Here is a 26,718-nt window from a genome sequence, read left to right on the forward strand (position 1 = left end):
CCGCTTCCGGCCTGCGTCACTTCCGGCGACGCGGCCCACCCTCCCTGGTCCCCCAATCCGCAGCCGCAAGTTGCCGCTACGTCACGTCTCCGGAGTTTCCCAGCTCGGTGGGTGGCGCGTCCACGTGCGGGCGGTTGGCGCAGGGAGGGGCGGCAGCCCAGGGGAGCACCTGGGTCCTGCGCCTGCGGCGGGTGTCAGGGCAGACGAGGAAATGGTGTGGGTTAAGTGGAAGGCTTTGCTGGCCTGAATAAGTTGGGAGGGCCAATTAGTTACCTGCTGGGTGACCTCAAAGAAAAGAGAAAGGCAGTTTATTTGAACCTGTAAGTCACTCTTTGATTTCAGAAACGCATACTAGTCTGACTTCAGCGATGAATGAACCCCGTTATTCAAATTTTCGGAAGCTGGGTTACTGGTGGGTTCATGTCCATGAATGATCAGTTAAAACTTAAAAACCTACACCTAGCATTTACAGTTAGTTGAGTGAGGCTAGCAGTTACCTGTATCATAGTTGATTTATACTTGAAGGCTCTGAGACCCTTGACATAATTTATGTGTTACAGATGAAGGAAAGGATTCAAAAGGAGGAGGTACCTAATGAAAGTCAGACATTTTATGATTGAATAGGTAGCTAAAAATAATTGTCTCCTTAGAAAGTCAGGATAAAGACCACAGCCACCTGTCATCTAAAACGAATACCAACTCTTTTCACCATGGTATACTTCAGTAAATTCATGGGATTTTTCCGTGGCTAAATCATCTAAAAGTTATTAGAAAACATGTCTAGATCGGGCATTTCCAAAGGAATTTTTGCAGCCTGAACATTACAACCCTAGCACCAATAATGGTTGGAATCTGTATTTAGGAGATAAGGGAGAGGAAGGAACGAGTTGGACTAGATTGTAAACTCCGCGAGGGTAGAGACTTCATCTCACTGCACTGCATACCCACTGCTAAAACATGTAATAGGCACTTAAATGTTGAATGACTAGATGAATGGATAGGCATCTATGTGAACTAGAGAATGAAAACTGTTAAAGCATGTATTTGCTGGAAACTAGTTTACTAGTGAAGCACATATAAACAGTGCTGAGGACTTTTAGACTATCCTTGTCTAGACACTATTGTAGTGACAGGTTGATGAAGATGCCTCTTAGTGTTCTAAACTTGGGTCCAAGACAAACACATACCAAATCTGAAGTTGGCATAGTGCAAACATATTGTCTAAGCAAAGGAAGAGCCCTATAGGAATATACCCATATATGGGTCATTTAGGTTGTATTTGCTCCATGGGATAATATGGCTGCCCATGTGGAGGAGCAAAAAAATCTTAGGTACAATCTTATAATCTTAAATCTTAGTTTGTAGTGCTCCAAAGCTTAACCTTACCAAAAACCAAACATATTCCAAAATATTCAATTTCATGAAGAAGGTATGAGGGGATTAGGAAAAAAAGTCTAGAAAGGCAGGAAATCTATCAACTCATCTGGAGGCTAAAGTCAAAGTGGACATAATCTTAATAGTGTAGGAGAGTTGTTTGTTTTTGAAAAGTTTCATTCCTAGTTGGCAGAACATGCTGTCCTGAACTCTTCGTTCAAGCCATGCATGCAGTTTATCTTAGTTAACAGTAATAAATTGAATTCAGTTCCTGCTGTAGCCAACTCTTCTAAGTACTATCTAAATTTGGATAATTAGTTCCTTGTGAGGAACAGTAGTTACAGGTTGTTGTTTTTAATTCCCTAGTTGTTCAATGTTTCATTTTTTCCTGAAATTTTAATTTGTTTTGCTTTATGTACAGTACTTTTATCTTTTTCTTAAAATTTAGTGAACTGGAGAGAAATATTACTGGCATTGGGTTTTAATTAAAGGAAGTTATTTCCAACTAACACTTCAGAAAGTAAGTTATAATCCTAATGACAGTATTATCACGTTCCTTTTTCATGATTTTTTTTTCTTTCATGAATTCAAAATATATTCAAATAGTAACATTTCATAGAACAGTGATACCTTCTTTGGATTAAGGCTACACTGAAATTAGTTTTTAAAAGTTTTTAAAGGAATGTTTTCAGAAAAAAATTAGCAAAGGTGTTTTTTAAGTTTAAAAAGTGTGTTCAGGGGCGCCTGGGTGGCGCAGTCGGTTAAGCGTCCGACTTCAGCCAGGTCACGATCTCGCGGTCCGGGAGTTCGAGCCCCGCGTCGGGCTCTGGGCTGATGGCTCAGAGCCTGGAGCCTGTTTCCGATTCTGTGTCTCCCTCTCTCTCTGTCCCTCCCCCGTTCATGCTCTGTCTCTCTCTGTTCCAAAAATAAATAAACGTTGAAAAAAAAAAGTGTATTCAAAATATATTTAAAAAGTGTATTATTCAAAACTCTTTAGTTTGATTAAATTATTGACAAGTATTCCCACTATAATATATATAATACAAATATACAATATGAACTAAATTGTATCTTTTGTAAAAGATAATACTGGTATGCCAGCATGAGTTCTGTTTAGATAATGCGGAACTCTATTTTTGTTAATCAATTATATTCGCTTTTCAGTTGTGAGTGGTTTTCTTTTCTTACAGTTAATAAAAATTTCAAATTCCTAAATCAGCAAATAACACTTTCTAATGTGAAAAAATATTTTAAAAATATTTCAGCAGTCCTGTTGTCAGGTAAATTGTAGAAAAGATGATAAAAATTAGAACAGTTCTTTAACATAAAAGTTTCAGACATTTTGGAGCACCTGGCTGGCTCAGTTGACTGAGCAGGCTGCTCTTGATTTGGGGGTTGTGAGTTCGAGCCCCACATTGGGTGTAGATATTACTCTAAAAAAGTTTCAAACATTTTGAAAGAATAGCACCAATAGAAATATCAACAGCCTTGCTCAAATATATTCATTCCACCACTGAATTAAAAGTGAAAAAATACTTCAAATTTACTTTCTAAAGTATCATTACACCATCATAAAAATATTTAAGAAATAAGTAATTTTTTTCCTTCGAAGCTCTGCAAAAAACTGCTTTATTTTAGAAACTGTTTATTGGAGATCCAAAAGCCAGAAAATAGTGGAATGTAGTTTATATATATATGTGTAACAATTTGAGAGGCTAAGTTACAGTATCTAAAGGTTTTTTTTATTAATAATGAAACTATGATTAGAAATATCCCTTTAAGTCTGTTTACACAAACACAAAATCATTTATATTGGAGCCAATTCATGATCCTGACAGATAAACTAATTTACATAGGCTCAGTACATACCTTTTCCTCTACATGGGACGTTATAACTTGTCTTTAATATGAGAAAGTTGGAGTACATTATCCCATATAAAAGTCTTCAAGAATCTTTTTTTTGTTGTTTTTTGTTTTTAAATTTTTTTTTAACGTTTATTCATTTTTGAGACAGAGAGAGACAGAGCATGAACGGGGGAAGGTCAGAGAGAGAGAGGGAGACACAGAATCCGAAACAGGCTCCAGGCTCTGAGCTGTCAGCACAGAGCCCCACGCGGGGCTTGAACTCACGGACCGCGAGATCATGACCTGAACCTAAGTCGGCCGCTTAACCCACTGAGCCACCCAGGCGCCCCCAAGAATCTTTGAATCATAACCCTAGGAGGATTTCACAAGTCATACATTTCATTTCTCTTTCTACAGCTAAGGAAGGTTTGGCCTGTTAAAAGGCCTTGTTGCCTGGGTTAAAATCTACCACCTGATGGAAGTCCAGTTCAATTAAGTTCTCTCCTTTACTGATTTCAGGGGCATTAGGTTTCATGCCAGGTTATGCAGCTTTTAAATTTGTTGGAACTTAACAAGGCAAAGAAGGTGGAATTGTGTAATAGTGTACAATGCAGTGACAGATTGTAGTTACTTGTGTGAGCATATAAGACAGAGATGTTGAATCACCATGTTGTACACTTGACGCCAATGTAACGTCGTGTCAACAATACTAAAAAAAATGATTACAAAGTGGAATTGAAACGCTTAAGTAGAGAATTGGCTTTCTGACTTAAAAGGTTAGCCAAGAAATAAATTGAATTCAACTCCAGCTGCAGACAGTTCTTCCAAGTATTAAGTTCATAATATACATATTTTTTAAATTCCCTAGTTCAACCTTTTCCTTGAAATTTCAGTTTCCTTGATCTAGGACAGCACTTGGAGCTTTTTCCTCTATTTTGTTGAACGGGAGAGATTACTGGGATTCCATTTCAATCAAAGGAAGTTATTTTCAGTTAATGCTTCAGAAAAGTTTTGTTTTGTTTTTTTGATTTGGGCTCCATGAAAATTCCGAATGCGTGGCAACTAGGCGGCTTTAAGTTAATCACACAACCGAACTTTGTGGCTACCGGCAGTCCATGGATCGTCTCCCAAGCAATTCTATTTCGAATTAAGAATCACGTTAGAACACCAAGCTCGCCTGCCTGCCCACGATGACAGTTGCGAGAGAAACACTCCTCATTTCCGTGCAGTAAAGGGCAACAAACGGCAGCTTTTCGGTTAGAGGAGCTGCAGCTGCCCCTTGATTTAGACGGGGGAGGGCGCACTTGCCCAACAGCAGAGACTCAAGAACTGGAACGTGACAAAAGCTTACAACACGCGCCGAGTTTAAGAGCTCACCCAGGGAAACTCCCGACTCCCACGACCCCTAACCTCCCACTCCGCGGGCAGTTTGAAGCCCGCCCCCCGGAAGTGAAACCGAAGGAAACGCCACGTCGAAAGCGTGGGTAAACGCAAGCGCGCCGACGTCAGTCCGCGTCCTTCCGGCGATGGGTGGTGGGGAATCGGGAGGGGAGGCGGAGCGGAGGCGGGGCTTGGGGCTGGTAGAGGCTCTGGTGGGTAGGTGGGTTCAGACCCAGGGTACTACGGGTCGGCGTTGGGCTCAGTTGGCTCGAAACAAAGGACTATCCGGTAGGGACTCGGCGCGGTGCCTTCTGACCGGTAGCTGAGCGGCCGATCGAGGCTTCTTGGCCAGCCAGTGCCGTCGCCGCGCGGTCTCAGTAGGCTTCTCCTCGGTTCCCTACAGCCAGCGCCGTGGTGGGGGGCCCGGCGCAGCGGCACCTGCTGCTGAGGGACCCCGCGGCCCGCCCAGGTGCTCATGATGGGGCTGATCTTCGCTAAACTGTGGAGCCTCTTCTGTAACCAAGGTGAGAAGGATGGAGCTGCGCAACGGCTTGACTGCTAGGAGGAGAGTCTGGCCGCCGTAGGGGACAGCCGGAGGCTGGGCTGTCGGTGGACAGAGGCGCAGAGAAGTGCTTTTCTCGAGGGGGCGGGTAGAAAGTCGGTATTTTAGGCTGGGAGAAGGTGCAGGAGGGACAGGGTTTGTGGGAGAAGTGAGGAGTGAAAAGAGGAGGCATTTGGGATCCCAGAGTCCAAACTAAGAAATTTTGGATTTTAGCAAAGCAAAGCGAAAAGCACCTAGTGATACCTGGAGGCATTTTGCAGGCCTGTTCTATCTCTAGTTAAGCATCCCGTGTCTTGCCCCATGAGTGTGCGCCCAGAAACCCATCAACTTTTTTTTTTCTTTTAATTATTATTACTGGTGCTACTTTGTTTACCGCCCAGTTCTTTAAGCCAGTGTGCCTTCACGTTCTGATTTCGCCTGCTCCATCAGACTCGGGAATGAGTTGTCTCGTGAGATACACGGGTTTCCGGAAATCTGCATCCCAAACCCTTTTTTCCTTTCTTAGGTATTAGAGAACTAAATGCTTTTGGTTCTGTATAGGAGGTTGCGTGTCCCTAATTAGTCTGGGACAGGTTATGAGACATGTGGAAGTTGGAAGTCCAAAGGGCCAAGAAGTTGTAAAACCTGTTCTGAGTCAGAAAGAATGAGATGTGATGTCTTCTGAAGAGAGAAAACACCCAGACCAAAAAAAAAAAAAAAAAAAAGTGTGTGTGTGGGGGGGCGGGTGGTGCTGATAATAGGTAAAGTCTTAGCCATTCTTTGAACAGAATGCTTTTCTTAGCAATTGAAACTGCTTTTTAAATTCAGTTTCGTTTTCTGTTTAATACCCAGACATAATAAAAACCGGTGTTTTATAATGATACCAACTGTTACTGCTCACGTGGGGGTTTTTTCCTGGATTTGAGAAGTGAAGAGAATGAAATGGCTTTAGTTCACTTGTTCCATAGCTGAGAACACTAGTCTTTTCCAAGATTATAAGTAAATGTATACACACACACATACACACACACACACGCAATTACGTGTATGTTTGCAGTTACCACAGATACCACATTTCAGGTAATTTCAGAGTGCTCAGAATTTAATTCTTTAACGATATCATCTGTACATTTAACATGTTATTTTTTTTTTCAGCAGTTTGTATTTTCCAGTCCTTGTTACTTGAGTTCACTACTATATGTAAAGCAGCATTTTAAGACATGCTAAAGACTATAAAGGTCAACACAGTTATCGCCTGCCTATCTTTTCGCATAGTTTAAGAAACAAAACAGTACCAAAGTCTTTGTTTCTCCTTGTATAACCCATCCTATTCCTCTTCTCCACTGTTTTATTATTATTGTTTAATTAATCATTTACTTATCAGACCTTCCTTAATCAGACTAGTGGGGAATGGAGGGTGTAGGGGAAAGATTTAGGAGATGAGGAAAAGCATTCATAGGCTGCTTCAAGTCACAGAATTTGTCAGGCCTCCGCAATCCCCATTTACTACTTAGAATTTTTCTTTTCCTTTAACTTTCCTGTTGCAAATTTAGAGCTAGTGGTCCTCCTGTCATTTTATACTCACTCACTCATGCAACTGACATTTAGTCATGGGCCATAAGCCAGTCTTCAGTTAGGCATAGCAGATAGGGAGACGAAAAACAGAAACAGTAACACAGTTAACTTGTTCCCAAAGTGCTCAAAGATCAGTCAGTGAGACCTATGGGGGAAAATGCAGTGCGTAAATGGTTTAACAATGTATAAAAGTGTGGTGATGATTGCCAAGAAGTAAGTGATTAATTTGTCTCAAGTGGTTCCTGGAAGACTACGGAAAAGGTATACTTGTACTTTAATGTAAATAGGAGTTATAGGGCATGCTAAGTAGACTGAGTAGAAGGGGCGTATTATTCTAGGCTGAAGGACTAATAATATGCAAATGGGAGAGGAATCAAATACTTTGGTACATTGAAGGAAGCTGAAAATAGTTTAGTTTGGCAGTATCTTAGTTTGCCTGTGGGGAGTTAGAGATGAGGCTGGAGAGGTAGCCCCTGGAGCCAGATCACAGAGGGCCTTGTGTGTGGACCAACTAAGACATTAAACTGTATGTACAGAGCAAGCCATGAGAGCCGTTGAAGTGTTTGCTCGTTTTATGTTATTTTTTAAGCAGGGGAATAATGTGAACAGACTGCTGCTTTAGTCCTGTATTTTTTACTTTCTGTATCAACAACACTGACAGTCTCAGCATTTTCCATTTTCACCACTGTCATACAACTAATCCAGAGATACTCAAATGACTCAATCTTGGTTGCGTGTTAGAATAAATAAGCCCAAGGCTGTACCTTAGACCAGTTGGATCAGAATGCGGCAGAGTATCCTGGGCATCAATGCCTAGGTGATTCATATTTGCAGCCAGGGTTGAGAACTACATATCTTACTTTAAGGACTCCTTTTCCCTGTCTTTTTTTTTTTTTTTTTCCAGTATTTGCCTCCCATCTTTTTTTCCTGTAGCATTTTACAACACAAAGCATCTTCTCTTAAATTTGATATCTTTCTGGGAATAAGTACGCTAAAGCGTGTTTGACTAAATGAAACTGTGACAAAGTACACAGGTTCGGCAATTTGTGCTAGAATACATTACTGGGATGCAGTTATCAATGAGGGAAGTAATTTCAAATCGGATTTTCTTACAGTCTTGTGTGTATATCTGTTTCGGTACACACTTCCATATTTTTGAATAGTATGCCTATGTGGAAACTTGAAGCATTATCATTTGTCCTTTGAGATGTAATGGACATAGATTTTATTAGTTCCAGGTGTACTAAGCATTTGTCTTACGGTAGAAGAGCTCTTAAGGCCCTTTTCCCTTATCATCCCAATACAGTGTTTTGGTTTGATACGCACTGTCTTTTCATTTTTAGTGATTGCAAAATTTAGTCGCTCCTGAGCCACGGTGTAGGTTTCCCTTTTTCCTATAACTTTTTCCCCCTAGAGTAAATAATTACAACATCCCATTGCTTTAGTTTACTTTGTATGTTTGACTAAGTCCTTTCATTCCATCCCCAAACTCCCCATACAAGTTTCCCCATAATACACTCAGTCACATGATTTAGCCTTCCTCGCAGCTCCCTCAGTATTCCCTCCTGCTCCAAACTGCTCTTGCTTCCCTCTGCCTGCTACACAGCTGTGCTGGATTCGTCTTTACAGTCATTCCAGGAATTTCCTTTGCTTTTCTGTTTTATTAGGACTTATGTCTTTCTTGCGTTCCTCTTATATATGAAGCACATCCTACAGAAATGTCCTGCGAAGGTGTCCAAAGCAGTCACTTTTTTTTTTTTATTTTGCCATTCCAAATGCATGAAAATGTAGTAAGTCTGTCCTGAAAATGTATTTGTCCTCACTTTTGATTTATAATTGGGCTGAATATAAAATTCTGAGTCGGAAAACCTTTCTTTCAGAAGGTATTTGAAGATATTGTCATTGTCCTCTAGCTTCTAGTGTTGTTGAGGAGACCAGTATCGTTCCTCCTCTGATCTGTTTTCTCTTTCTCTTTCTAGTGGACTCTTGGACTTTTCTGATCTTCCCTGGCATTTTTATTTTTTATTCTATTTTTTAAAGTTTATTTACTTACTTTGAGAGCGAGAGAGGGGGAGAGAGAATCCCAAGCAGGCTCCATGCTGTGAGCATGGAGGCGGATGCAGGGCTCAAATCCATGAACTGTTAGATTATGACCTGAGCCTAAATCAAGAGTCCAATGTGCGCTTAACCGACTGAGCCCCCCCAGGAGGCCCGTTCCTGGTATTTTTAAATTTGAAATGCACATGCCTTGTTATATGTCTTTTTTGGTTCACTGTGCTAGGCCCTCTGGACCTTTCCAACATAAAGTTGGACGTTTTCAGGTCTAAGAATTTTTTTTTTTTTATTTCTCTTAGGATTTCTTCCTCTACTCTTTTGGAAATATTACCGATCATATCGTGCTACTTGATTATCAAGTATTCTTTTCCATTTTACTGTCTTTTCTTTTTTTTTTTTTCTCCCAGTTCTGTTTTCTGGGATATTTCCTTTGTCTTCCAGTCTTCCTATTGTGTATTTTGGTTCTGCTATCATATTTTTAATTTATAAAAACCTTTTATTTGCTAAATGTTAACTCTAATCGCTTTTATGGAATTGTTGCATAATACTGTGTCTTCCAAGTTTCTCTGAAGTTTTCTTCTCCCTAATTTTCTGTTTCTGCTTCTGTTTGCATTAGCCTTTCCCACTGGAGGCTTTTCCCTTAGATCTGTTATCATTTCATCACGTACATAGACCACAGTTTGTTTATTCATTTGCATCATGACTAGTTGTAATATGTGAATAGTCTGATGACTTTTTGTAGACATGTTTTCATTTCTTTTAGGTAAATGTATAGAAGTGCAATTTTATTTGTTTTAAGTATATGTATAAATTTATTCAAAAAAATTTTAATGTGCTTTTAGTTTTGAGAGAGACAGAGACAGAGCATGAGTGGAGGAGGGGCAGAGAGGGAGGGAGACACAGAATCCGAAACAGGCTTCAGGCTCCAAGCTGTCAGCGCGGGCCTCGAAGAACTCACAAACCGCGAGATCATGACCTGAGCCGAAGTCAGACTGACCCACCCAGACGCCCCTAAAGTTTATTTGTTTTGAGAGAGAGAGAGAAAGCATGAGCAGGGGAGGGGCAGAGAGAGAGAATCCCAAGCAAGCTCAGCAGTTATCAGCACCAAGCCCTATGTGGGGCTCAAACCCATGAACCCTGAGATCATGACCGGAGCCGAAATTCAGAGTTAGATGCTTAACTGACTGAGCCATCCAGGCACCCCTAGAAGTGCAATTTTTAAGCCATAGAGTAGATATGTGATTAGTTTTATAAGAAACTATTAGATTGTTTTCCAGAGTGTTAAACCATTTTTATACTCTCACCAGCAGTGTTTGAGACTTCTTTTAACATCCTCACCAACATTTGATGTCACCAGTCTTTTTAATTTTAGTTATTTTGTTAGATGAATAGTGATATCTCATTTTGGTTTTAATTTGCATTTCTCTGATGACTTTTGGGTATTAATGTGCTTTTTTCATGTGCTGACTGAACATTTGGATTTCTTTTGCAGAACGTTCAAATCCTTTCCCATTAAATTTTTTTTCTTTAAAAAAATTATATGTAATTATTTATATCATCTGGAATTGAGACCTTTGTTAGATATGTTTTCTGAATATTTTATCCCAGTCTTTGGCTTACTTATTCATTTTCTTAATGGGGAGTTTTTGCTAAGTGGAAATTTTTAATTTTGGTGAAACCTGATTTTTTTTTCAACTTTTTTTTTTTTTAATTGTCGTTGCTTTCTGTGTACTGTTCCTTTCACCTACAAGCTTTGGCTTTTATGCTTAGGGCTGTGAGCCATCTCAAGTTATTTTGCAGTTATGACGCAAGTATGGGGGTTGGAATTCATTATTTTATTTTATTCTTTTTTACATGGCTATCTGCTTGTTCTAGCATAATTTACTTGAAGACTTTCCTTTCCCAATGGATTGCTTTAGAGCCTTTGTCAAAAGACTGGGAGTCTTCTCTCTGGACATCCCTCTTCCATTGATCTGTATACCCATCCCAAAGCCATACTACACCATCTTGATTATTGTCCTACTTCTCTGTAAATTTTGAAGTCTGATAGTGTCAGTCCTCTGACGTGTTTGTTAATCTTTTCAAAGATTTTAATTTTCACTGTTGTTTTCTGGTTTTTATGTTACTAATTCCTGCTTCTTACTTCCTTTCATCTACTTACTTTGGGTTTACTTTAATTCCCCCACCCTTATGAAGACGGTGTGTGTCATTGTTCTTGTCCCTTTTTCCATTCACATGTAACAATTTTTTAAAGTTTATTTACGTACTTTGAGAGAGAGAGGGAAAGCGCAAATGGGAAGGGGGCAGAGAGAGGGGCAGAGAGATTCTCCAGCAGGCTCCATGGGTCAGTGCAGAGCCCAACTAGGGTGGCGAACTCATGAACTGTGAGATCATGACCTGAGCCAAGATCAAGACTCAGATGTTTAGCCCACTGAGCCACCCAGGCTCCCCATATATATAACGTTTTAAAGCCATAAGAACTTCCTAAGAAGTGTGTTAGCTTCATGCCACAAATTTTAATATGCTGTATGTCATTCAGTTTGAAAGGTTTTAATTATTTTGTTTGTGATTTCTTCTTTGACTTATGGATTATTTATAAGTGTTTAGTTTTCAAATATTTATTTTTCTAAATAGCTCATTGGTTCCTAACTTAATTCCATTGTTGTCAGAAATATCCTCTGTAAGATTTCCATCTTTTGTCAGTCTTATTGAGGCTTTTTTATAGTCTATCCAAATGATCTCTTTGGTGCATGCAAAGGCATTGTTACCTTTTCTCAATCTACTTAGTAATGTAACACTTGTAAGGTGTAAGAAATGGTATGGTTATACTCTCTCTTCCCCTAGTCCTATATAACCATACGGGTTAGATGCTATATGTGTGGTATCTACATTAGTTATAAATTATACAGTACAGTGTTTTAATTTTTGCTATAAACAGTCACATATTCCTCAATATTTTAAGAAAGGGTAAAATTTCCTCTTATATTTACTTACATTGCTATTTTTGATGTTTTGAATTTCTGTCTAGTGTAATTTCCCTCCAAATTCAAGAATTTCAACATTTTTGTTGTGTAGCTGTGCTGGTGATGAATTCTTAGTTTTCTTTTATCTGAAAGTGTCTCTATTTTGCCTTCATTCTTGAAGTATATTGTTACTGAATATAGCATCTTAGGTCACTATTTTTTTTCTCCCTTTAGTGCTTCAAAGTTGTCATTCCATTGTCTTCAGGCCTCCATTTTTTTTCCTGTGACAGCCAACATTCATATATTAACTTCCCTTATGTAGCCTGTCATCTTCTCTTGCCACCTTCAGGATTCTTCCTTTATCTTTGGTTTTTAGCAGATTGACCATGACATACGTTGCTTTGCTTTTCTTTGTATTTACCCTGTTTGCATTTTGCTGAGCTTCTTGAATTTGTAAATGTTTGAATATTTTTATACTTACCCAGTTCACTTGTATTTCTCAAATACAGTTGTTTCCCCAAATTGCCCAACATAACCCGTTACTAAGTTACAGAGTCCATTTAGTGAGGATCAGCATTTAAAAAAGAAATGAACAGGGGCATCTAGTGGGCTGAGTCGGTTAGAGCATCAAGCCCCACACTGGGCATGGAGCCTACTTAAAAAACGAGAAAATAAGTAAATAAAGGAATGATATTCTACAATAGAAACTATCACAGTGTATCTCAGTAAAGGTACCATTTTCTGAAACTTTTGTTTCAGTTGTGTGCATCCTGGGTCATCAGGCAAAATGTATTTAACTGTGGTCATGGTCCCACAAGTTCGAAAACCGTGCATTGTCTCTGCCCCTTAACATTTGCCTTCCCGGGCACCTGGGTGCCTCAGTCGGTTAAACATCTGACTTTAGCTCAGGTCCTGATCTCACCACTGGGTTTATGAATTCGAGCCCTGCATCGGGCTCTCTGCTGCCAGCGTGAAGCCTGATTGGGATCCTCTGTCCTCCTCTCTCTCTGCCCCTCCCCCACTCACTCACTGTCTCTTAAAAATAAAATAAAACCATTAAAAAAAATTTGCCTTCCAGAGTTTAACCTTCCCCTGGGCAACATTTGAATTCTCTAGAAAACTGTAGAAGTTAAAATCAACTTCAGTATTTCCTTGTCGAAGCCTTTCTTCTGTTGCCTTCATGTAGCAAGTTGGAATCTTTGAGCTTAGGCCCTTCACTGTGGTCTGTGATGGTAGAGTGTTCTACCTATTAGACTCTTTGATGTCTTTCCTTTTTATCGGTATTTAATCCCCTTATCTACCAGAAGAGTGTTTTTCTTCTATACAGTAAGCTGTTCTTATTAATTATTCTATAAGACTCAATTTTGTCACAAAGATGGGGAGGCATCACACTGGGAGACCATTAGCCAAACTTCCCAGCATGTTATTTAGCCTAAGGCTCAGTTTTCTCATCAGTAAAAGGAATACCACCACTTTCTTATGGAATGATGGTGAGGATTAACTTCCACAATGCCCAGAAAACAGTCATACCGACACTCTGTAATATTCCTTTTCGCTGTTGACATTTATTTCCTCGGCTGAGAGTTGGATTCTAGATCTCACTTATCCTTGGGAATATTACCGTAGGCTTCTTCGGTATCTGTTGCTTTGTACTAATGATGGTGTAAGTGCTTATCTACATATCTGCCTTTAAGATTTTTGAGGGTAGAGAGCTTGCCTTGTTAGTCTTAAATGTTACAGTCACGCATAAAATGAACTCAAGAAATGTTGAATTGTTGCCTCATCAGGTTTATGTAGCTGCTCTTGACGAAATTTAGGCATCCAGGAATATGGATACTGTGAGGGAGTGGGAGAGACTGAAGAATTTGGAAGGGGAATTAATGCTTTATAGCACAAAGAGTGGGGCAGCAAATGCTGACTCTTACCAGTGTTTACTAGAACACCTTACTTAAACTCATAGGACCTTAATTTCTTTTTTTTCTTTAATGTTTACTTATTTCTGAGACAGAGCATGAGCGGGGAAGGGGCAGAGAGAGAGAGAGGGAGACACAGAATCCGAAGCAGGCCCCAGGCTCTGAGTTGTCAGCACAGAGTCCAACGCGGGGCTCCAACTCAAGGCTCCAACTCACAGACTGTGAGATCATGACCTGAGGCAAAGTCTGTCGCTCAAGTGACTGAGCCACCTAGGCGCCCCTATAGGACCTTAATTTCTTATCTAGAACATCAGCAAGATGGCCCAGGTCAATAGTTAACATATGTTTTTGGAGACCTTGGTTCCTCAGAAATGCCTTATAGGTGGCACATTTGTACGTGAAGAGGTGGGAGAGAAGGAATAAATCTCAAATTCTGCAGTCTGTTCCAAGCTATAGTGTTTTATGATTCTATAACCAGTATAATATAAGACAGAGTTAGTTTATATGACGTTTCCTTTTTTTTTTTTTTTTTCCTTCCCAAGAGCAGACTTCCTTGGGTGTTCATCATTGCTGTGCAGGCCTTCAGGCCTCCGTTGGTGACATCCTATCGTCTGACTTTTTAATACCTACCCCTTGCAACCATTCAAACTCATTTTCTGTATATGCGATACCCGGAATTTGCTGAATCACCAGATTTGTCATGGAGCATTTTTACTTGTTTAGTTGCGAAGTTGTTTACATACTCTGTGTTCATATAAGGCTCTTGTTAAGTGACAGTGTTGGTGCAGGTATATATCTAGAAGGTAGCGATCCCTATTTCATGATATCTTTCAGGCTTTCTTGTATTTAAAAAAAATTTTTTTTTTCAACGTTTTTTATTTATTTTTGGGACAGAGAGAGACAGAGCATGAACGGGGGAGGGGCAGAGAGAGAGGGAGACACAGAATCGGAAACAGGCTCCAGGCTCCGAGCCATCAGCCCAGAGCCTGACGCGGGGCTCGAACTCACGGACCGCGAGATCGTGACCTGGCTGAAGTCGGACGCTTAACCGACTGCGCCACCCAGGCGCCCCTGGGCTTTCTTGTATTTTAAAAATACAAGTCGATCATTTTATCACACGAATTTCTTTGATATTTCCTCCACTTATTTTTTTGAAGTTTCTTTTTCCATGATTTTTCTTTTTAGCCATCTTTTACCTGTGTTTGTCTACAAGCAAGCACTCTTAATAATTTTGTTTTGAAACCTCATTCTGTGTAGGCTTTATGTCTTTATGCCCTGCTTACAAAATAGTATGCACCAGCTTTTAAGGAGATCCAAATACCATAGCCAAGAGTGCAGAGAAACTTTTGTGCAAACACTTGATGAAAATTAAACAAAAGCTGTGCAATTGGACCTTCATTTAGTGTAAATAAACATGCTTTGTGTTGACTCTGGACAGGCATGGATTCCTAAGTAGAACTGGAAATGCTCTCCTCTCAGCCCTCTATTCTGGGAAGAGGTGCAGCCTGGTGTCCTGGAAGAGATTTCTAGTAAAATGTGGTGTCAGGGTAACTGTCTCATGGTGTGCAGGCACATTTCAACATTTGGATTCATTGTAGCTCTGATACTTAGGGTGATGTTTTAACCCAGGCTTATTTGGCTGTCCAAGAAAGTGTGTAAGTTGCACCCACTCTGTCCCCAACATACACATTTCTGGCCCCAAACAGGGGCAGCTCCTTCTCTGTGATAATATACTGATTTTAATAACACTACTGAAAAACAATAAAGAGGGTAAACTTCTAATTACATTTGCAAAAATCATTCTAAATAAAGAATGTAGTATTATCTATGTTCATAGTTTTCCCTGTTTGAGGTTAAATGAGAATTGATTATGTCTCTGTCTAAACTAAATACTTCATTTTCATGGAGAGTAGTTGGGCTTAAAAGAATATACAGTTTACATATCCACGTTGAGGATCAGTTGAAATTATAAAAGCATACAGTTGTATGGTTTTCTCCTCACAACTTGAGACATTTCAATTCTGGTGAATCAGAAATCCCCACTCCTGGCTCCGCAAGTAAAAGTGATGTTAAGTGTCTGACGTTCATCTGATTGGCAGCAACTCAAAATCTGACTGTTAGGATAGATTCTTTCCCCACTTCACCGGGACTGAACTGAACTAGAATGATACATTTTGAAAGTTTTTTTTTTTTTTTAATAGGTAAACAACAAAAATTGTTGGGTGACATAGTACAAACTTACAAGCATCTTTTTTTAGTATCTGCTTTAGTTAACTGTGATAGGTGAAGGAAATTATTTTACCATGTCTGCAGGAAATCACTAATAGTTACATAATTTAGCTGATATTTTTGTTTCTGTACATAAAACAAGGTCTGTATGTTGGCTGTTGGTTACGCGCAGCTGAAAAGCAGTACAGAACAAGTACCTTAAGCCATCTTTCTTTAACGTCAAGTGGTATCAGATGATTTATACTTTATTAATCTAGACACCACTTGTGAACATTTAGAGCAGCATATGAATTTCCTTTCCTGCTGACAGTAAAGGTAGGTGCCGTCCATGTTCTTCTTGAATAGGTAAAAGCTTGACTAACTAGCATTTGTGAACTCAGGCCCTTGGTCATTGGCATACTCAAGTAGCAGCAAAGTACAATGGAGGCCTTTGAAGATGGGAGGAAGAATTACAGTTATGCCGCAGAGTACAAACAGCTTTTATTTTGTACTTGGCTTTTTAGTAAGTGCCCGTTGAACTTGATTTCCCTCTTACTGTACAGATGATGTTCAAGAGGTGCTTTTTCAAAGAAGAGATTTAAAATACACTCTGTTGGGGCTCCTGGGTGGCTCAGTGGGTTAAGTGTCTGACTTAGGCTCACGTCATATCTTGGCGGTTCGTGGGTTTGAGCCCCGCATCAGGCTCTCTGCAGTCAGCGTACTGCCCCCAACAAGCCTCTGTCTCCCACTCTCTCTGCCCCTCCCCTGCTTTCACTCAGTTTCTCAAAAATAAACATTAAAAAAGTACAATACAATACATTCTTGGGGTGCCTGGGGGGCTCAGTCAGTTAAGTGTCCAACTTTGGCTCAGGTTTGTGGCTTTGAGCCCTTCATCAGCCTCTGAGCTGACAAGCTGGGAGCCTGGAGCCTGCTTCAGATTCTGTCTGTCTCTCTCTTTGCCCTTCTCCCGCTCGTGCTGTCTCTCTCTCTCTCTCTCTCTCTCTCTCTCTCTCTCTCTCAAAAATAAACATTAAAAAAATTAACAAAAATAAAATATAATACACTTATTTCATGCTTTTATTGTTTATTTTTGTTATTTCATACTTTAAAAAAATATTTAGCTTTTTTCCATTGAGGATGTTTTGTTAGCACGTAGACTCAGGTTGCACCAGAAGGTAGGTAGGCCTCAGTTTAACTGAAGGATTGATGTAATACCTTTATTATAAGACTGAGGTGAAATTGTTTTGTCTTAATTGCTAGAATTCCCTATTAGTGAGGGGAAAAGGAATCTGAAAAAGACCTGAAGTTAATCACTCAGTTGAAACTGTAATAAAACTCATGTTCTCTTCGCCTTCAGAGTTCGCCACCTCTGACTTAGTTCCAATTGGGACCAGTCTTTCAGAATGATGCATTATGAGGGCAGGGCGCCTGGTGGCTCAGTCATTAAGCATCGGACTCTTGATTTCACCTCAGGTCATGATCTCACAATTCGTGCTTGGGATTCTCTCTCTCCCTCTCTCTCTGCCCCTCTGCTCGCTGTCTCTCTCCATCTTTCTCTTATTTAAATAAACTTAAAAAAATGATGCATTATTTATGACTTTTGCTGTCGCAGGCCTTCAATACTCTGATCATTATCATACAAAATGTGAAGCGATGGCAGGGCTGTTTGAAAATGGCCCCGGGTGTTGGTTCACTTTAGTGGCCTCAACAGTGAACCACGTGGTACTACCTTCTGTTTTCCTTTCCCAGCAGAAGTGTCCACGCCCAAGTTTAGCTTACTTCCAGACTAGTGGCTTCCTTCTCACTCCCGCAGGGACCCTTTGGTCTCCAGATTCTGGGCAGGTGGTTTCCAGCTGTCCCCAAAATTTAGAATGCTTGTTCCTCCACTGAAAGAGGGTTCTCGTTCTTGGACTGTAAAGGGAGAAAAATAAAGATTGGCTCCTTTAGAAATTAGGGGATATGAACCAAAGAGAGTCAAATAAGGAGAATTATAGTGAGTTATAATAAGCGAACAAGTTCTGTTCTTTTTTGCGTTTTACAAAGCAGTTTCTGCCATAGTGAAAAAAGCCCTTCGAGAGAACCATGTCCTTAGTCCTGTGGTATTACAGGCAGTACAGACAGTGTTCAGGTCGTTAAAGATGCATAAAGATACATAGTTTGTCACCTAAGAACTTGTCTGTGAACAATGGCCTCTCTTTTTGACTGATGCAGTATAAACACTCTCGAGTAGGAATATGAGCTGATGTCTGATGAGATGTATAATCCGAGTTTTGATATTATCACAGGTTAACAAGGGGAGCAGGGTTCTGGTAGGAAATATGTCAAATCATTGGCTAGAAATAAATCGATTGTGTTGTGTTTCTTACGAAGGTTCCCTGGTAGCTTTTTAAGCCTTCTGCCCTGGGGAAGAGAGGTTATCTTTAATATGTTCTGTAAGATCTAGAAAAGATGACTCGGAAGTGTCTTCTCTGCGTTCAAAAGAGGTTTCAGAGTATGTACCCCTTAACAGAATGATTAGATGGGCCTTAAAATCTATCAGTGAAACAAATGTCTGTTTTGTGCCTGGTGCCAGAGGGAGAAGACCCAAGAGGTTTTTGTTGCGTGAGGAGCAGAAACAGTATCTACTCGGAAGAGTTGTAAAATCCAGATTGAAAAAGCCTTGAGAACTAAGCAATTGCTAATTTATCTTTAAATTAATGGAAGGAGGGGCACCTGGGTGGCTCAGTCGTTGAAGGGGCTGAGTGTCCAGCCCTTGATTTCCGCTCGGGTCGTGATCTCACGGTCTATGGGTTCAAGTCCCATGCCCAGCGCCACACTCACAGTGTGGAGCCTGCTTGGGATTCTCTCTCTGCCCCTCTCCTCTTGCGTGTGCACGTGCACGCTCTGTCTCTTTCTCTCAAAATAAATAAACTTTGGAAAAGAAATAAGATGACAGAAAGAATGAGAAACTGATGGAGAGAATACGTGTGTCCTGTTGGTGACAGGGAAACCTTTTCAGTTTTGTGTTTTAAATTGGATTTCTTCGTGAAAGGAAGAAACCGCATGTAGGTGGGAAAACTTCCAGGTGTAAAAACAACTTGCTAAAAAGCTGATTTGATTAGCAGAGGTGACAAGCAGGTGTGTAAAACAATTTTTTTAAACTTAGGTTGTACGTCGTAGTGCCTTGTCAGGATCAGAATTTGTGTTATTCCCCCCACACCGCTTCTCTTGAACTTCCCTCTAAACCCAGATCTCACATTCGTTTATAAGACAGCCAGGTGGAGAACATCATACTAGATGGCCTCCCTTAACGTAGGTAACCTTGACATCGTGAAGCTCTGTTTACTCTGTGTTTTAACAATCCAGTAATAAGAATCCGGTGAATGATCCTCATTAGAAAGCTAACTAATAATCATTGTTGCAAGCATGTAATTGTAGTAGTGTTAAATGTTTCTGGTTTGTTTTCTTTTTGTAGAACACAAAGTAATTATAGTGGGACTGGATAATGCAGGGAAAACCACCATTCTTTACCAATTGTAAGTATAGTTATTTATTTAAACAGTCTTCATTATTTAAGTTACCAGAACCAATTTTGTGTAATTAATAAGATACCATTGTAATATCCCGCAAAAACCTAAACGTATGGTTTTGTGTTTTACCGAGCACAAAATTTGTTTCAAAAGTGAATAAAAGGGCTGTATGTTTGGTACAGCTTTCACAAACCCTCGTCTTTTTCTGGCCTTGAAAGAAAGACTTAATATTAAACTAAAATAAATAAAGCATCCATCATAGTGCTGCAGTGAGGTGATAAAGTGCATTTCACTTCATTCTTCCCACACTGCGGTTCACACAAGGAGACCAGTATCTCTAGGAAGCTCATTGCTACTCTCTTGACTAATAGCTCTGAATTGTTTCAACTTAGGCAGACTTGTCAAATCAAAAGAAATGAAGATCACCCCTGAAAGTCCTGCTTTTGTCACTCGCAGCCAGGAAGGGCTGGAGGCTTCCAGAGAAATACATTAATACTTGAAGGAAGTTTTAACAGCCTGTCAGTCCACTTGTCAGATCAGAGTAGCTCCCATCATCCTTTCAGGATTAATGAAATGATCCATGTTAAACAGTGGAAATGGATCTAGGTCCCAAGCCTTTTAACAAGTAGTTGTAAGATACGGTGCTCGATTGTGTGGCTCTTGTCTCTTTCCACCTCATCCTAAGTCTGTCACCTGACAGCTGTCTGGAAACACTTCACTTAAGCAGTGCCTAATGTGTTTTTCAGCTCCTTTGCTAAAAAGCTGCTAATTTGTGGCTTGTTGTTTTACAGTAGAAGGACTACTTGTTTTACTTTAAAACATTCATCAATTATGTATTTTAATGCGACTGTGCCTTTAAACATCAAATGTAAACATTTCAGAAACCTGTCAGTTATTGAAATAATTTTCCACATAGCTTCAAAAACATGTAAGACCCAAGAGACAGTTGAAGACTTCTTTTAACACAGTAGCAGCGTATTATAGGCAAATACATATTTGTTGAATGAATGAATTAATGTGTCTTAATGCATAATTATGATAAATGTGGTATGAGCCTTAGTATTCTAAATATATTTACAGTTAATTTTAATTAAAATTTTCATTTGCCTGTGGCCTTATCTTTTTAAGGCTGTGGTTTAGGTTAATAGGCCTGAACTAATTTTTATGGCCGACCCAAGTCGCAATTTTCTCACGTGGACAGGCTTCAGAATTATACACAGCCTGCTATTCAGTGGTTGCTACTTTGCGAGCATTGATGTCACAGTCACCTAGAAACTTGCTCTTTCGGGAAAGGGCCCTGGTTCTGCTCCGATAACAAGGACATGGTGGTTTGGAATTTTGGCCACAGGAATACAAACTCACACCACAGTGTTTCCATCTCTCCAGATCAAGCCTTTAGTTTATTCCATTAAAAGAAAAAAAAAAAGTCTTCCTTCAAGGCTTGTTCTTTGTCTAGGTGTTTGCATTAAATGTCCTCCCAGGTGCTAGTTTTGATGCTGTCGTTGGTGGGATAAAACTTCCCTCCGATTCTCAAGATTTACAAAAGATTTGTTATGGTGTCTTTCAACAGCTTAATGAATGAAGTGGTTCACACATCTCCAACCATAGGAAGCAATGTTGAAGAAATAGTTGTGAAGAACACGCATTTTCTTATGTGGGATATTGGTGGTCAAGAATCACTGAGGTCGTCCTGGAACACGTATTACTCAAACACAGAGGTATACTGAGCCAATTTCTGAATGTTAATAACAAGGACCACAGAGTCAACCCAGAAAATAGATAGGCAGTCCCCAGAGGCATGTTGGCAGTTGCTTTCCAATAAGATCCTTTTCGGTAAGGAATTTGAGGTTTTCAAATACCAGAGGAAAGGCAAGTAGAAAGACTAATGTCCACTGTTGGTTGCACGCCCGCTGCAGGGCGGACTGTATCCGGATAGTTCGTCCTCCCAGTGCTCCCGTCAGGTCTCTGCTGTTGGAGAAAGTGGAGACCGGGATCAGTTAGATAACCTGTCCCAAGATCTCACAGCTGTCCCAAGATCTCCTCTGGTTAGGGAGGAATAAAATATTTTAAGCGTAATTGAATACAAGATTTTCAAATAACACGAATTGAGCATTCAGAATTTTGGTGAGATTATAGTTTAGTTAAAAAAACAAATGGTTTTGCAGCACCCGCCCCCAACTTCTCTGTCACTTATTTCGCTACTTTACTGCTTCCGAGCCAACCCAGGAAACAGTCTGGACTAGCTTCTATTTCTGTGTTTATTTCTTGTTAAGCAGATTTTTTTAAAACCATGCAGTGCTATCGAGACAGATTTATCTTTGAGTATACTGATGTACAATTGCATCCGTAATTTCTCTTTACAGACAGGGACGTCTGACCAATTATTTTTTCCTAAAATGAAGCCTATTAAAAATTGAGTGGCTTTTTTGAAGGGTGTGTGCAGAGGAGGTGGGGAGAGGCAAGGAATTTTTGGTGAATAAGTTTCCTTTTTAAATAAACATATATTCCTCTAGATTTATACTGCGATAGCATATGTATCTATGCATATATATTCCAGTGCAGTTTGTGATTGGTCCAACCAAAATGGCACATCCTAGGTCTTTAACGGTTGTAGTAGCACTTAACTTTTCTTATTCGAAGCGGGGGGGATAGGTCGGTAAGCAAATTCGGTTCAAGGTTAGCTTAATGTATACTTCCATAGTAAAATATTCTGAAACTAAAAATGTTAGAGAGAAACAACCTTTTACCATATGGCTACAGTTGCCCCTTGAATAATGCCAGTGTTAGGGACACTGACCCATGGTGTGGCCAAAAATCCACATATACCTGGACTCCCCAGAAACTTTACTAATAACCTACTGTTGAGCAGAAGCCTTACAGATAACAAAAAGAGTGGATTAACACACCCTTTGTATGTTGTATGTATTATATGCTGTATTCTTACAATAAAGTAAGCTAGAGAAAAGAATGTTATTAAAAAATCATAAGCAGAAAATACATGTACAGTCCTGTACAGTTAAAGAATCACATTTAAGGGGATCTGCTCAGCTCAAACCCATGTTGTTCAAGGGTCACCTGTATTTAAGCAGCATAGCTCTTGGCGCCCTGTCAAAGCTCACAGTTAACTGCAGTTATGTGGGAGAGGAGCCGTTACTTTTGATGAAGAGGTTAGAGTTGATTCTAGCTGATCCGTGTATGTTGATAACCTTACAAGAGGGTAGTTTTTGAAGTTGCAGAAACTCTAGAAGACTCCGCATGGATCCAGAAAGACATATGTTATTAATGACACCGTTTGCATGAAATGTTTTTTATAATAAGCTATTTTTCTTATTTAATTTTTTTCTTCCAAATTTTTATGTAAGGTCTAGTTAGTTAACAGCGTAATATTGGTTTCAGGAGAATTTTAATAAACCATTTCTATAAGAATTTCACAATTACTACAAGAACCTATGGCCTTTATCACAGCACACCAGCACGGCACCTAGCATTTGCAATCTTAGATTCTATGTCACGGGCCTGCCCATGTGACGTTTCCCCCATGGCCTTCTTCACCGTTGTCGTCATCTTAACTTCTTCTCCGTAAGGAGTCCTCCAAAAGCCCAGTGTCTCCATTATAATACCAGGAGTTCAGCTGCCGATGAATTCCTGCCACCTTCCTCATTAAGTTCCCTACGTTCTGTCCATGCAAACTTGCCATGTTTCTTACTTTTATTCCTTCCATTTTCTTCCTTGCCCTTCACAGTTTCTAGGCAGATTTCTCCACTTGTCTCTTTGCCTAATGTTAAGGTCATCTGAGCAATCTGGTTTCACCCTCCTCCTCTCCATTTATTCTGAGCCAGTCTATTAAAACCTTTAGCATCGCTTAATCTCACTTTTTAACTTTCTTCTTCTAAGATTCGATTAGGGGCCCTTTCACACTGTATCTTATTTTTCTTACCAAAGATGCTTTTATTTCTAATGTGTAAGACCCCACGTTTTTCATATACACCTTTACCAACAGTTTTCTCCAGCTCTCTTTGCTTGCTGCTCTTTAATTTCACCTACACCCACTCTAGCGTGTTAACCCCTAAGTGGGTATGTTTCCGTTTAGCACATTTTTTCTGGGGCTCTTACTGTTGGCATTGCTATGTAAAAATGTCTTGTTCATTAGTCTGTGTGTGTGTGTGTTTCTCTTTTTCTTTCAGACTAACTTGTGTGTCCCTAGTAGGCAGAAAACTGTCTCAAACATAAATAACTACTGATTGCTTAAGTCAGCGGTATAGAGTTTTAGTGGAAGTTATTTAAGTTACTGTGACTTTCTTTTTAAAAATTATTTTTTATTACCTGCATCTTAAAATAAATCCTAGTGTTACAGCGTATTGTGTATTCAAATATCACCTTTTTAAAATAAACTCGGGCGTAGTTTTTCTTTGTTGAAATGATGAGTTCTTTTCTGAACATGTGGATTTTACAGTGCAATACAAACTCTTCATGAAAAAGACCATTTTAAAGTAATGATGACGTCATGAAAATATTCCGTCACTGGAGAGTAGTTTTGCAGAAAACTTCAACATTCCATTCAATTTTCTTTCTTTTTAATTGTCTTCTAGTTCATCATTCTCGTGGTTGATAGCATTGACAGGGAACGCCTAGCGATTACAAAAGAAGAGTTATACAGAATGTTGGCTCACGAGGTAAATTTTGAAAGCAAACGTAAACAGTGGAGTAAGGTATCTGTGTGCTGGTTTTGCTTTTTTACAAAGATGATATGCTTTGCCGTGGGTTATTTCATCATTAGCAAAATGTTGTATTTTGATGGACGTCTTGAAGTCAAAAAGTTTCATTATGTTTTCAGATTTGAAAACAACTCAGCATATTAATTTGTAGCCTGTTATTGTTATTGATAAGATTTTTCAAGGTTAAAACTATTTATTCATGTCTTAAAGAGTCCAATAAATTGAAGCAAGAAAGATGGAAAACTTGAGTGTTTTTTTCCAAGAGTTTATAGTCACTGAAAATTCTTTAGTGAATAATCTGAGACCACTTGATTCTAACAATTTAAGATAGACAAAAAAAAACTTAGGTAATAAAACACATCCATCCACCTACCATCCAATATAAGATACTAAATATCTTAGGGACCCCCCCCCCCCCCGAATCTCATTTCCTTCCTTTCTCTCAAAGAGTCCTAAAAGAATTATATTATCCTAAAAGGAGTGAGAATCAATCCCATGTGTATTTTTATATTTTCCCTACATTTTTATTTGTCAGTTGTATAAAATACTATATTTCATTGTTCATAAAATCTTTTTTAAAAATGTTTATTTTTGAGAGAGAAAGAATGCACATGGGCACAGGAGAGGCAGAGAGAGAGGGAGACAGAGAATCTCAAGAAAGCTCAGCACAGAGACAGACACGGGGCTTGGACCCACGAACTGCCAGATCATGACCTGACACTCAGGCAACTGAGCCACCCAAGCGCCTCATCATTGTTCATAAAATCTTATATATATATAAGATATATATGTAACTCCGTTTTGGGGGTTTTGTGCACAGCATTGTGATTATCCACATCAGCACATACAGCATTGGTTTCATTCCTTTCAACAGCTATGTAGTATTATTTTGTATGAATCTGTCACAGTTGATCTGTCCTTCTATTAATGAACATTAGATTATTTCTGATATTTTGATAATATTAACAGTTCTGCAGTGAGCATAAATGAATGTGGTTACCTTATACCAGTAGTCATAAGCATTGCCCAGCCCTTCACCTTCTGCGCTCTTCTTTAAATTTGGAGAAATTCTTGGGGCGCCTGGGGGCCTCAGTCAGTTAAGTGTCCAACTCTTGGTTTCGTCTCAGGTCGTCATCTCATGGTTTGTGAGTTTGAGCCCCATGTGGGGCTCTGTGCTGATAACATGGGGCCTACTTGAGATTCTTTCTCTCTGCCCCTCCTGTGTGTGCGTGCATGTGTGCTCGCTTGCTTGTTCTCTCTCTCTCTCTCAAAACAAACAAACTTTAAAAATAAATTTGGAGAGATTCTGTACTGTTTGGCAACATATTACCGTATTTGCCTATTAGAATATTGCTTATATAGTTTTTTTTGTTGTTGTTTTTTACATTTATTTGTTTTTGAGAGATACAGACAGAGCACTAGTCGGGGAGGGTTAGAGAGAGAGGGAGACACAGAATCTGAAGCAGGCTCCAGGCTCTGAGCTGTCAGCACAGAGCCTGACCCGGGGCTTGAACTCACAAATCGTGAGGTCATGACCTGAGCCGAAGTCAACCGCTTAACTGACTGGGCCACCCACGCACCCCTGCTCGTATAGTTTTAAATGGATGTTTAAGATGCATGTTTATTTTACTTTTAGTCTGACCCCTTTGGCCCAACAATATAAAAATAACTTTTGATGATCTAGCTTATGTTAATTAGCCTATCTTTGTTAGAGCGAATCATTAAATCACTATTGAGAAAATTTATTTTTATCTCGATACAATTTCCATTTATTCGTTTGTTTATTTAATTGAGGCTTTATTTTTTAAGTAAGTTCTGCTTTTGGTGTGGGGCTTGAACTCATGGCCCTGAGATCAAGAGTCACATGCTTTACTCAGCCAGCCAGGTGCCCCTCAAAAAAATGTTTAAGTTAAATATTACTGCCTAATCAATCATTTTAAAGTAGAGGGATTTCATTATAACTGTCCAGTTGGACGTATTTGACCTTCCTGCTTCATTAGGTTAATTTGAATTGTGCTATTTCATGTTTTAGAAATGTTTCATATTGATTGCAGGATTTACGGAAAGCCGCAGTCCTGATCTTTGCAAATAAACAGGATATGAAAGGGTGTATGACAGCAGCTGAAATCTCTAAATACCTCACCCTTAGTTCAATTAAGGATCATCCATGGCACATTCAGTCCTGCTGTGCTTTAACAGGAGAAGGGTAAGTGCTAAACAATATGGGGGGAGGTATGACTTCTGTCAGATTTCTGTTTTTTAAGGCAGTTGTTTCTTCTTTGATGCTGTTTTGGGTTTTTGGTTTTGTTTTTTGGGTTTGGTGTTGTTGTTCTTAAAGATAGTTTTTGTATTTCAATTTTATAAGGTAAAAATAATTTTAGTCGGTTACTGTTGTTAAATTACACTTTAGCAAAGTTACTGACACATGTTTTGTAACTTTTAATATAAACAATATTTTAGCAGAAAATGTCAATAACAAACTTTTGAATTAAGTTTTCACAATCCAGATTTTTAGTGGATATTCATTTCTTGTATCATTTACTAACTGGGCGGCGGAGGTGGGGGACTGTAGTGTTGCCTGAATTAAAGAGGAAGCTTCAAAGAAATTTCACATTTCAGTAAAGGCATAATTAAACCTGA

General features: G+C 39.4%; 1 protein-coding gene across 2 annotated transcripts in view; it reads left to right on the forward strand.

Moving 5' to 3' along the window:
- The first annotated feature begins 4,637 nt into the window (after positions 1 to 4,637).
- The window catches only part of ARL5B (ADP ribosylation factor like GTPase 5B), a 29,176-nt gene continuing 7,095 nt past the window's right edge, over positions 4,638 to 26,718 (forward strand). The window contains exons 1-5 of one of the 2 annotated variants that reach the window (XM_023256413.2): positions 4,638 to 4,703; positions 19,309 to 19,369; positions 20,934 to 21,081; positions 23,953 to 24,036; positions 26,133 to 26,284. In XM_023256413.2, coding sequence (XP_023112181.1) covers positions 20,938 to 21,081; positions 23,953 to 24,036; positions 26,133 to 26,284 — 380 coding nt within the window. In that variant the 5' untranslated portion in view covers positions 4,638 to 4,703; positions 19,309 to 19,369; positions 20,934 to 20,937. Of the gene's footprint in view, positions 4,704 to 4,777; positions 5,124 to 19,308; positions 19,370 to 20,933; positions 21,082 to 23,952; positions 24,037 to 26,132; positions 26,285 to 26,718 lie in introns of those variants that run through there. The other variant, XM_006933289.5, reaches the window with a different exon arrangement.

Source organism: Felis catus, chromosome B4 (assembly GCF_018350175.1).
Source record: "Felis catus isolate Fca126 chromosome B4, F.catus_Fca126_mat1.0, whole genome shotgun sequence".
NCBI lineage: Eukaryota > Metazoa > Chordata > Mammalia > Carnivora > Felidae > Felis > Felis catus.